Here is an 11,868-nt window from a genome sequence, read left to right as displayed (position 1 = left end):
GGTTCTACGGGCGGGATTGGAACAGCTCACATGCATCGATTGTGGAACCACGACGGGGCAGGAAACGCTTCGTTGGCATACCGTGAGAGGCTCAATTTCACGAGCACTATTCGGCACGCTTGATTTCACACATGGTCACTGCCTCCGTCGGGCACGAACACAGCACTTGAGATGTGTTGCGGTGCTCGGAAGTCGTAGTATTGGCTCAACACCTGCAGCTACTCATCCCACTGCTTGAGCTTCACACGTATAGGAACCCCGGTATCCGCATCCCCGACGTCTGTAGTGCTGCATGTCTTTGCATGGGAGCCTCGCCTTGCTATTCCTTGCGATGTTACTGCTTGCCCTAGGCATAAAGGCATAAAGGCCTGAAGCTAATGCTATATACAACAACATATTGCGGCACCGTTGGCTCACTGCTTCGTGGTAGCAGCACTGTTGGTGCATTGTGAAGTGCTTGCGGGTCCAAATACTGTGCCGTGGAGCGGTGTGTGCGCTGTCAGCTCGGCGCTTGATCTTTGCCCAGCCGCACAGTCAAGAGCGAGGCGTGGCAGGTCAGCAATGCCGATGTGTGAGATGTGTGCCATGTCGGAGGCCGTGTCGAAGTCGAGTAGTTTGCAGCCCGAGCGAAGGAACATGAGGGCTGTCCATAAGCGCGGCGTTGCCTTGTGCAAAAGATCGTGGCAGTAGCTGTGTTTCGTCATTTGCTGGGTAGCTCTTACCCGACCATCGAGGCGACCGCCAGTGTCGCTGCAATAAAGTGCCAGCACCACTTCACTGGAATCTGTCATAGACGATCCACCATGGTACTGGATTGACCCGGCCCAGGACGAGTTTGCTGCATAGTCCGGGATGAGCTTCCAGGTAAGCTGCATCGTTGTTGCTCTAATGCACGACTCAAATGTTTGCCATCGCACTGGAAGATGACAGAGGACGTCGTGCTGTGAGCTTGTGCAACCAGAAACACAGTGCCATTGGACACCATGTCACGCATTACTTCGCAGCACGCCGACATGTACAACGAAGCCGCTGTTCTCCTTGAGACCATCGGAAAGCAGATCATCTGGTATACGCCAGACCCGGAAGTGCTGGCGGAAGTTTCGAAGCCACTGTTCGAACACGTCTGGTTGTCGTATCTGCTGGGCGAGAATGCAGATGGTTGAGATTCCTCTGCAATCGTCGCCATCGTCCCGAGAGCGCATCTTGCATATATCGGTACACGTCTGTACCAAGGGCTCGATGAGTGCGTAGTTGTATATGCAATCGACGGCTAGCAGCAGATCGGTGCCGAGCTCAACGCCATTTGCAGTGAGTACGCTGGCAATGTCATCGTTCTCCCAGTCCAGGGCAAACGTACTAATGCCGCCTTGTGGATCCGCCTTCGAACTCTTCTTACCCCGGTTCTTGCTGTCCCTGGTGTTGGCAAGTATGTTTCCGTTCAGTGCCTTGAGCACATATGACTGATCTGTGGCATAGAATTTTTCGATCCGCGAGGCCAAAATCAGAGGGACGAGTCCAGATATGCCAGCGCCGAGCTCCAATGCATTCGAGTTGCTGTTCAGGATATCCTGCTTGAACAAAGGATTCGGCGGCCATGCCAGCCACTGTGCCAACCTGACTGAGGTCTCCCAGACTGCGGCTCCTGTTGTGCCACCACCGCGTGTAGATTGCAGGACGCCAGGAGACTGGGCTATCTCGAAGTCTCGCCCAGCGATGGTCAACTCAAGAACCTCGGCTTTGGCATCCACCATGCCTAGGTCTCGTGATGGTGCATTCTGTGAGAAAACGTCAAAGGTCTCTACACTTACCTGTCACTAATTAAGTACCGGTTACAAGCTATGCTCAAATCCGCTGACCTTCATCGACGTCCACGATCTCGTGTCCAAGCTGTTGCAGAAACGTGTTCATGGTCCAGGCGAGGCAGGCTCCACGAGCGAGTACAGTAATCGTACTAATCAAGCAAATGGACAGACTACCAAGCCACAACACCCCGTGAAGATGAGTGATCGGAGCGAGCAGTGTGATGATATCCGGATGTCGTTACCTCGTCATGTGGTGAAGATGGTCAGAAGTTTGGCGACGCGGCGCTCCTCGGAAGTGGCATGCCAAGAATCGGGACCACCCGCCGCGACAGCAGTATGAAGACTGATTACAGCAACATGACCAGATGTTGTTAGGTGAGTGTATGAATGTATCGAAGTCATGATCCTTTCGCTCTCGATCTCGTTCTCTAAGCTGTGAAGCTCAGCCACTGAATCGGGAGGTGTCATGGGGAGCTGGCAGGCGTGTGGCTGTCATCGCATCAAAGGAGGATCAAGCACATGCCCTGATGTGGCGCACTTGCCGTCCAGTGAAGTCGAACGTCTTTGACGAAGCGGCCGTACGCTTGCTCGAGCTGTAGCTTCACAGCCGCTATGCCATGCGACGATAGTATGTCGTTGTTGTGGTATAAGACGTAGCATGAAACGCTGACACGATTCAACGCTACTCCACACATTTCCGCTGCTAGCGCCCATGCCATGACGTCCGTGCCGCGGTCTTGAGCTTGCTGGGCAGACGCCTGTTCTCTTGACCTGGAAGCGTTGACCTATCCACGCCATCATCTCACCCACTGCCAACACCCTCCAAGCATTCCACTACCGCATGTCCTTTGACACCCTCACCTCTATAAGGAGTCCCTTCACCACACATCCCTCCGCCGCCATCATGGGCGAAGTCATGGGCCGCAAAGACCTGAAAACATTGGTTCCTCAACCAAAGAACTACAAGAAGCCACCCTTCACCGTCGAGGTACCCGGCGCACAGAAGCGAGAGGGCGAGACTGCGCCACGACGGAACACTCGCTGCAAAGATGAGCTCAAGAACACACCAGACCCTGACACCAAGACCATCTACGACATCCTACGCCGATCGAGCCGAAAGTTTGGAAACGCAAAGGCGTTGGGTAAGCGAAAGCTGATCAAGATTCACGTTGAAAACAAGAAGGTCAAAAAGGTAATCGACGGCAAGGAGCAGGAAGTTGACAAGAAGTGGTCCTACTATGAGCTGTCCGGCTATGAATACTACTCATTCAGCGAGTACGAGCAGCTAGCTCTAAAGGTTGGATGTTCATACCGCGCACTCGGCCTTCGACCAAAGCAGGACCGCGTACACATCTTCGCCGCCACTCATCCGTACTGGCTGGCGACCGCTCACGGCGCTGGTAGCCAGAGCTTGCCGATCGTCACCGCCTACGATACTTTGGGCGAGGAGGGCCTTAAGCACTCTCTCCTCCAGACCAACGCCAAAGCAATCTTCCTCGACCCACACCTCCTCACAAAGCTCATCAAGCCGCTGCAAGAGGCCAAGGATATCCAGCATGTCGTCTACAACGACGACGATGCACCGACCGCACAGTCGAACCCCGAGCAGATCAAGAAAGACGTTGAGAAGCTGAAAGAGGCACACCCACACTTGACTGTCCACAGCTGGACCGACTTCATCAAGCTTGGCGAGGACAACATGATCGAGCCAAGTCCACCAAGTCCAGAGGATCTGTGCTGTATCATGTACACATCTGGCTCGACCGGCACACCAAAGGGTGTCCTGCTCACCCACAAGAACGTCGTGGCTGCCATTGCTGGTGTCGACGTTATCGTCGGTCCATACCTCGGCCCTGGTGATGGTCTCCTGACCTACCTACCTCTGGCACACATTCTCGAGTTTGTGTTCGAGTCGGCTTGTCTTTACTGGGGTGGCATGATGGGCTATGGTAACCCAAAGACGATTTCCGACAACTCGATGAGGAACTGCAGAGGTGACATTGCAGAGTTCAAGCCTTCGATTCTCGTCGGTGTTCCAGCAGTATGGGAGACTGTCAAGAAGGGTATCCAGGCCAAGGTTGCTAAGCTCAACCCGATCTCGAGAAACATGTTCTGGGGAGCGATGAGCGCGAAGAGCTTCATGATGAGCAACTCTGGCTACCTCCCACTTGCTGGTACTGGTGCAAGCATTTTGGACAACGTTGTGTTCAAGAAGGTTGCTGAGGCTACTGGTGGCAGACTCCGCATCTGCATGAACGGTGGTGGACCAGTTGCAAAGGAGACGCAGCGATTTGTCTCGATGTGCATTGCGCCAATGATTTCAGGCTATGGTCTCACCGAGACTGCCGCCATGGGCGCACTCATGGACCCACTCGCTTGGACCGACAACGCGCTCGGTGAGATTCCAGGTTCCGTTGAGGTCAAGCTGGTCGACTTCGCTGATGCTGGCTACCACGCGACAAACAACCCACCACAGGGTGAGATCTGGATTCGCGGAGATTCCGTCACATCTGGGTACCTGGATCTTGAGAAAGAAACCAAGGAGTCGTTCACCGACGATGGCTGGTTCAAGACTGGTGATATTGGCGAGTTCGACTCACTGGGTCAGCTCAGAATCATCGACCGCAAGAAGAACTTGGTCAAGACTCTCAATGGCGAGTACATCGCTCTCGAGAAGCTCGAATCAGTGTACCGTTCGACCTCAGTCGTCGGCAACATCTGCGTGTACGCAGCACAAGATCAGAACAAGCCTATCGCTATCATCGTTCCTGCGGAGCCCGCACTCAAGCAACTTGCGAAGGAGAATGGTGTTGATGGCAACGGCCTCGAGGATCTGTGCCATAACAAGAAGGTCAACGACATCGTGCTCAAGGAGCTGCAAGCTCAGGGTAAGAAGGGAGGTCTTTCCGGCTTCGAGATTATCGAAGGCCTCGTGCTGGCAGATGAGGAGTGGACTCCACAGAACGTAAGTGCTCACCGCAGTCGATCATGATAATGTTCCCTTGCTGACCTGTAACGCAGCAACTCGTCACCTCCGCCATGAAGCTCAACCGCAAGGGCATCCAAGAGAAGTACAAGAAGGAGATTGACGCCGCCTATGGCAAGAAGTAAAACAACGTCTCACGACCTCTTGAATGATACCACCTTTGCGGAAACACGTACGACGATGTGATGGATGATGTGTAGCAAGTAAGCGGGCGTCCTCGGCGTAGATTCGTTCAATCCTGTTGTAGTTGGGTGCGTTTTGGGTCTCTTTACTTGTGCGTATTGTGTAATTACAGTCCTGCAGGTTCCGGAAATCTAGCCTCTCTGTATCTCCTTCAGTCGCCATCATCACGTACAACCCAGCCCACGCCCGCTCACGCTTTGATCGATCCAAGCGATTGTGCATGGCGAAGATGTCACTACTGAGGCACGATAGGCTATCGCAATCATCCGGCCTGTAAGCGACATCGTCACAACAGCTATACCCAGCCGGTTCGGCCAGCTTCGAGAATCAGTGTCGTACGGAAGGCCAACTTGGCATAAGGCAAACTTTAATCCAGGATGTCACCACTCGGCCATGATTGGTGCAAGAACCTACTCAATGCAGCAGCAAGTGGACCAGACCCTGGTCATCGACACCTTCACGTCTGGTCTTCATTTCTTCTGTATATCTTGGCCACGTGAAGTGAGAGGTATATAAGGTAAGGTAGTTCTAATCTTCCTCACTACTGGGCTTACTACTGAACCACTGATAGACTCAAACCCTACACTACTACCTACATTGCCTTCGACGACCACGTGGATAGTTCTACTTGGGGCAGCGTGGACATCCTCGAATCTGATAACGTCATCACAACACCATACCATACCAACACAACACAACAACACACCGTCAAGCTCCCCGGGTATCGGAACACTTCTGCCACAATGGGCTCAACAACCATCTACGACCAAGTCACAACGCACTATGGCAAAGCCGCGAAAGAAGACTACGGCGACGGATCCTACGGCGCCCGCGTCGCTGCGGAATTCGGATATAGTCAAGAGGAACTGGATTCTGTGCCGCAGGAGTCGAATTTGGGGTTGAGTTGTGGGAATCCGTTGGCGATTGCGGGGATTAGGGAGGGGGAGGTTGTGGTCGATTTGGGGAGTGGGTAAGTCTCAACGCCGGGAACTGGAGAGCCGGTGGAGAGGGGCCTGGGCAGTGAGGTGTCGTGTGTGTTGTGGAAGGTGGAAGGAGGCTAATGTGTGTGGTTGATAGGGCGGGCTTCGATGTGTTCCAGGTCGCGAAGAAGGTGGGACTGAAAGGTATGTGAAGGCGATTTCGGGGGAGCGGTTGGGATGGCTTACTAAGACGATATCAATACAGGCAAGGCTATCGGAATCGATTCGAGTGATGATATGCTCGCCCGCGCGAACCAGATCAAAACGAAACTCAGCCATGGAGATAATGTGCAGTTCGTCAAGTCTGGGATCACGGATATCTCCCTAGAGGACTCCTCGGCCGACTGCATTATCAGCAACTGCGTCGTGAACCTCGTACCGGAAGAGGACAAACACCTCGTCTTCACCGAAATGGCACGCGTCCTCAAGCCGGGTGGTCGGGTCGCGATAAGTGACATTCTGGCCAAGGGACCGTTGCCGGAGGAGGTCAAGAATTCGATGGCGCTTTACGTTGGTTGTATCGCGGGCGCGAGTCAGGTGGAGAGTTATGAGAAGTGGTTGAGGGAGGCGGCATTCAAAGATGTGCTGATTGTGTATTCGAAGAGCGATCTGAACGTCTACAGGCATAGCGATGGGACGAATGCTGGGTGCTGTGCGCCGCCGGAGCCTGCGAAGGAGGAGAAGAAGGGGGGATGCTGTGGGCCGAAAAAGACGTCGGTGCCGGCGCAGGCGAAGACGGTGGAGGATTTTGGTGATGTTGATTTCAATCAGTTTGCTGGTGAGTCCTGGATGCACTTTGGGGGGGTTGATCTTGTTGCTGACAATGCTTTAGGTTCGTTCAAGATCTATGCTATCAAGCCTTGAGCGTCTTGGAGTTGCCTCGGAAATGAAGACTCCATGTCTTAGACATGCTTTGACAGAACAGCACGTGGCCGATGCCGTTCATGTACATCGAGATGGCACCCGGCTATTCTAGTCGCGCAGACTGGTGCTGCAGCCTAAAGCGAATTGCGTAGACGAAGCAGTATATGTAGGAGCGCTCCCCACCTCGTGATGCTGTAGACCCGAACCAGAAACCAATAACATGGACTTAACAATCAACGTGATACAAGATTCCCATCCCATGAAAGGACCTCTCGCAACACTAGTAACATGGACTTTCGGGGGCGCTCTCATCGTGGCGACTATTTACATTGTTCGTACACGCAGAAGAATCGCAATAGCTCGAAAAGCAGCGGCTCAGACCACAAAGCACGCTGCGCCCCATCCCGTAGCCCCAGAGGCTTCGAGACAAGTCAACCGACGTCGTGACAATAACGCCGACTCCTTCTCCGAGAAGCCATACTCGCAGTCACCGAAAGTCATCGGCTCTCACACAACAACGACAACGCCACTTCACAGGTATCACTACAGGGCACGTGTGAAAGTGACGCCCAAAGTCTCTTCGCCTCCGCAGGACACACAACAGAACAACCCTCCCGTCAATTCGCCCCCTTCGCCAGACATACTGGCAGATCAGCTATCACGATTGAACCTGAAGTCAGAGAGTCTGCTCAGCCGCACGCTTGGCCTACCTCGAGAGCTTCGGACCAGTATCTACAAACTACTGCATGTTCAAGACGCGCTGGTGCCGTGCCGAAGACTCGCCTTACGTCCTCAAGCCATCCAGAGGATCATGTCCCTGTGTCCGCAATTCAGGGCAGAGATCGACACTGATTGGTATCAGATCGTCGGTGAAAGATCGACGATATGCATGAACATGAGTAGAGACGACATAGCTTGGACTACTGCCTTACCACCCTGGCAAAATGCGCCGATCCGAAGAGTGCAATTGACCAACTTCCGGAGCCTGCAGGGGGTTCGAACTCCAGAGTCAACAATCCGAACTTCATTGACGTTAGCAGACCTGAAAGCTTTGCAGGTGCTCGAGAAGCTTCAGTATATATCCATGGACCTGGGCTGCATCGAGGGTGTTCTCGCTCGTGCCAGGGGCGATGAAGACGTATTCCAAAAGGCCGACTACACTGAAGCCCAGGATCGTAACGCTGGCTATGCACGCTTGATGACCATAGTCCTCGCTGCTTTGCCACGCCTGAAGGACATCTGTCAGCTGGAAATCTCGGCGACGCTTGGAAGGGCAGGGAGGACGACAGTGCGGCCTTGTCTTACAAGCATCAAGCTCCGGTACAGTATGCGAAGACCTGAGCGATTGCATGTCACGGAGGAGTGGCCAGTGGGTGATATCATGTGGTCGCCTTTTTGTATCAAGGAACGGAATGTGAAAAGGGTTGAGTCGCGCGAAATCTGGCTTGAAGCTCAGAGAAGTTCTTGTACGTAGGCTGTCCATTGACTGCAGCCGCTTCGGGTTGCTAGTAAGATTCTAGAAGGCCGTATCTTTCCCGAAGAAAGTCTTGTGTCCAAGCGCCATTCGGTGGTGTGTTGTCGTTGTCCAATGCATATGTTTGACCTTGATTGATCAAACAAAGTTGTGCGTGCACTAAGGCAGCACCACTCAAATGACCATTATGACTGTACGAGGGCCTTCCAACAAAATGTCGACTGAGTCCTTGCAACGATGTCAAGATTCTTGCCCAATACATCAGAGAAGACGATATTCAAGACAACGAAAATAGTGATGTCATCGAGACATTATTTCGAGCTCCATTCCATCTCTTCGCCTTCGACAAACCTCAACATCAAGTGCCAAACACATCATCGAACTCCATGCTCATGGCCGACCATAACAAACCCTGCACGTTATGCAACACTCCAAGACCCGTCCTTATCCGGTGTCAAATCGACGAGACCCGAAGTTGGCATTTTTTATGTCCCGGGGCATGCTGGCGTGGCGTTTCTGGAGGAGAGGAAGATGCTCGTGGTTTGGAGAACGAATTTCCGCATTATCGCTACGGCGGCATGTGGAAGAATAAACATGCCGACGGGCCTGTTAGTGCCAAGAAGCCGAAGAAGGTGAAGGAGAAGCAGAAGGAACGAAGGGCGAAGAGGGAGAAGGCTGCATCCGAAGCACATAGCCAGAGCGAAGATGAGGATGGAGATCCCGAGGATGCTGAGGTTGTGGCGGGCGATGCTGCGAAGTCCTGAGCTTGTGATACAGCTGTGACATTGGGCAGTGGCGAGTGATGAACAGACAGCGTCCTAAGCAGTAGCTCGACAATGCCCGAGAAGCCACCCTGATCACACCAAAAGTCCATAGCTGCTGAGTGTAACCCAGGTCACCATTGGAGAGATGCATGTACCCAGTGGCAAAGCGCATCGTCTACCAGAAGCGCGCTGGTTAGGGAGGAGCGATGGACCTGCTGATGAGCAGAAGGACAGGGTCAAGGGAAGATGCAAGGCTAAGCATACGGTGGCCGCTTGACTAGCAATGAAGTTGAGAAAGCAGAGACACCGGACCCGTTGGCAAAAGCGGTAGACACAGTGGACGTAACCAGAACACAGAGGCGGCGAAGGGCATGAGCTGGAAGCTTATGGCCGCTGGAATCGAAAGTCAACAGCCTATTCTCAAAGCCTACAATGCAGTCCCAAGCCAAGAGGCACGGACTCTTCTGCGTAGCAGCATCTTTAGCCTCCGCGTCCCGATCCTCTCCTTGCCTTCCAATCCTCAATCCAGAGCAGGTCTTGCAGCAGCAGTCTACCTCCACCGTTTATCGACACCGTTTTCATAAGTTACATCCTAAATCAGTCAGCGACACACCACAGCAAAAAAAAGATTGATATTTCGCATACCTCTCCCTCAGAAAGAGCGTCCCGGACAGTACTCTTCAGACCGTTCCAACTGCCGATGTTCGACTTGTTCGCCGCTACGAAAGTGTATATCTCAAAACTTGTCACGATGCGGTCAGGTTTCTGCTGGAAAAACTGCTTCACCAGGTCAGCGATGGGAAGATCTGGCCTGGGCGGTAGCGCACTGGGCCGCTCAGCGGTTCTCTGGATCGGTGAGATTGGAAGGGACGGTTGTCGCTGCTGTCCTTCCCCCTCGCCGCCCAATGCCGGTGGCACAGGTCCATCTTGGGCTAGGGAAGGAGATTCAGCTGCCTATGGAGAGCTCAATGACAAAGTCTGCCCACGGCCATTGTCTTCCTGCAGAGGCTCGTCCTGGACGTCGTCTTCAAGCGTAATGTCTGGCTGCCGATCAAGAATTGACCTGCCGTGATTGCAGAACGGTATGTCGTCATCATCAATCCTGAAAATCTGTTCATCCGATGCCTCTTTGTAGAGGGCCTTCGCCGACTCATAGTGTCTTTGCGCTACGTCTATTAACTCACGTGCTTCGAGCTGTGCTGCCTTAATTAGTGTTGCTGGCGCGCGAAGGAAGTGGTAACGGGCTCACCTCCATCGTGACATTTGGGGCTTGGTTATCAAAATGTCACATGCATCGATGATGTCGTCAAGCACGTCGGAGGGGACGTGGATTCGGGGTTGAAGTGCGGCTTCCAAAGCTGAGTAGAGCTGCTCCAGGGCTGGAATGTTGGTTCCAGTGCTCCGCTGTGCACGGTAGGTGAATGTGTTCGCACGGTTAGCTGACATAAAGATGCTGTAGCTGTGAGAGCTGTTAGTGAGACGAAGAGTTGACAACGGATATGCCGCGGCTCATGTATCAGGGAGCAAATGCGTGCTGTAGCATTGTGCATTGCAGACGAGACACCAAACAGTAGTGGTCGATGCTTGTTTCAGGATGTTCCAGCATTATAAGCATACAGTGCTCTGAGTGAGCAGCCTTGCGAGCATGTTCTGATCAGTGCCTCGCACCCGGAAGCGAGCGGCGAGAGTATCGACATCTTCTGCCATATGTCGACGAACCCGCCATGCATTCGGCAGGACTTCATCTTCGGACAGATCACTTCAACTTGGTAGCTCCTCCGTCCACAACGATGTCCTGACCCGTAACGAAGCCCGCGTTCACAAGATACACCGCCGCATCAGCAATATCCTTCGGCCGTCCGGCACGGTTGGCGGGATGATCATCCACATCCTAGGAGCATAGCTCGTCAGTCATGTCGACTCGAAAAGCGGACAACACTGTCGAATTGTCTCGCGCAGTTGCTCACCTTGTCTTCATTCAACTGCGCCCACTCCAACCCCTTCTCATCGCCATCCTTACTTTCATGTGCTACCTTGATTCGTCCCGGTGCGATCAGGTTGACGCGGATACCGTGTGGCTGAAGTGATATGCACATACTGTGCATCAGACCGAGCTGACCTGCTTTGGTGGAGGCGTAGCCTTCTTGGTTCGGGTCCGATTGGTACGCTCTGAATGAGCCGATATGGATGATGCACTGGAAGAACTTAGGGGGGGAGAGAGGAAGTGTAGCAGTTGGAAAGACTTACAGGACCTGCATCGCTGTCGGCGTCGTCGTGATTGTTGATAGGTGCGTTCGCGCCGGCGTTCTTCATGTAAGGCAGACAAGCCTGGCTGACGGCAAAGGGGGCCGTGAGGTTGGTTTCGACATATCTGTTCCGGATCAGTACCAGCTGCAATGACCAGAGTAGAGTAAGTCACCCACGCCTGCCACTCCCCAATCGTATCCATATCAAACATCGTCTTCTCATCCTTCCACTTCGGCGCCGCAATACCCCCATTATTGATCAACACATGAATCTCGCCATCCAAAAACTCAGCCGCCTGCTTCACTTGCTTACGAATGTCCTCAACATCTCGCAGATTGCAAATCGCAGAGCCCAGAGCTTTCGAGTCGGTGTACTTCTTCAGGTGAACATGGGTTGTGTGCTTGAGCTCTTCCTCGTCAATGTCGAAGACGAAGACGCGGTAGCCTTTCTCGAGGAAACGGCGTACTAGACATCGCCCAATGCCTCGTGCGCCGCCACTGATGATGGCTGTTTTGTTGTTGTTGCGGTCTGAGTTGGCCATTGTGATGGATTTGTTGCTGTGCGCTCA

General features: G+C 53.3%; 6 protein-coding genes across 6 annotated transcripts; 3 read left to right on the top strand and 3 right to left on the bottom strand.

The window, feature by feature from the left end:
- Positions 1 to 986: 986 nt before the first annotated feature.
- Positions 987 to 1,908, bottom strand: CLAFUR5_07820 (Diaminohydroxyphosphoribosylamino-pyrimidine deaminase; the record flags this gene model as incomplete). The annotated part of the gene is made up of 2 exons (XM_047906968.1): positions 987 to 1,798; positions 1,857 to 1,908. 2 exons carry the CDS (start codon positions 1,906 to 1,908, stop codon positions 987 to 989), a joined length of 864 nt encoding a protein of 287 aa, XP_047759398.1.
- Positions 1,909 to 2,643: 735 nt separating this feature from the next.
- Positions 2,644 to 4,913, top strand: CLAFUR5_07819 (Long-chain-fatty-acid--CoA ligase 1; the record flags this gene model as incomplete). The annotated part of the gene is made up of 2 exons (XM_047906967.1): positions 2,644 to 4,767; positions 4,824 to 4,913. 2 exons carry the CDS (start codon positions 2,644 to 2,646, stop codon positions 4,911 to 4,913), a joined length of 2,214 nt encoding a protein of 737 aa, XP_047759481.1.
- An 801-nt stretch (positions 4,914 to 5,714) lies between these two features.
- CLAFUR5_07818 (Arsenite methyltransferase) lies at positions 5,715 to 6,815 on the top strand (the record flags this gene model as incomplete). The annotated part of the gene is made up of 4 exons (XM_047906966.1): positions 5,715 to 5,941; positions 6,049 to 6,095; positions 6,157 to 6,729; positions 6,784 to 6,815. 4 exons carry the CDS (start codon positions 5,715 to 5,717, stop codon positions 6,813 to 6,815), a joined length of 879 nt encoding a protein of 292 aa, XP_047759480.1.
- Positions 6,816 to 8,675: 1,860 nt separating this feature from the next.
- CLAFUR5_07817 (uncharacterized protein) lies at positions 8,676 to 9,053 on the top strand (the record flags this gene model as incomplete). The annotated part of the gene is made up of 2 exons (XM_047906965.1): positions 8,676 to 8,869; positions 8,903 to 9,053. 2 exons carry the CDS (start codon positions 8,676 to 8,678, stop codon positions 9,051 to 9,053), a joined length of 345 nt encoding a protein of 114 aa, XP_047759485.1.
- Positions 9,054 to 9,603: 550 nt separating this feature from the next.
- On the bottom strand, positions 9,604 to 10,499 carry CLAFUR5_20242 (uncharacterized protein; the record flags this gene model as incomplete). The annotated part of the gene is made up of 4 exons (XM_059463078.1): positions 9,604 to 9,645; positions 9,699 to 9,985; positions 10,040 to 10,252; positions 10,343 to 10,499. The coding sequence occupies 4 exons, from the start codon at positions 10,497 to 10,499 to the stop codon at positions 9,604 to 9,606; spliced, it is 699 nt and encodes a 232-aa protein (XP_059318917.1).
- Positions 10,500 to 10,809: 310 nt separating this feature from the next.
- Positions 10,810 to 11,841, bottom strand: CLAFUR5_07816 (uncharacterized protein; the record flags this gene model as incomplete). Its single annotated transcript, XM_047906964.1, has 4 exons — positions 10,810 to 10,944; positions 11,021 to 11,248; positions 11,301 to 11,424; positions 11,477 to 11,841. The coding sequence occupies 4 exons, from the start codon at positions 11,839 to 11,841 to the stop codon at positions 10,810 to 10,812; spliced, it is 852 nt and encodes a 283-aa protein (XP_047759484.1).
- Positions 11,842 to 11,868: the final 27 nt, after the last annotated feature.

Source organism: Fulvia fulva, chromosome 3 (assembly GCF_020509005.1).
Source record: "Fulvia fulva chromosome 3, complete sequence".
Classification (NCBI taxonomy): domain Eukaryota; kingdom Fungi; phylum Ascomycota; class Dothideomycetes; order Mycosphaerellales; family Mycosphaerellaceae; genus Fulvia; species Fulvia fulva.
This window is presented reverse-complemented; position numbering and strand designations above follow the sequence as displayed.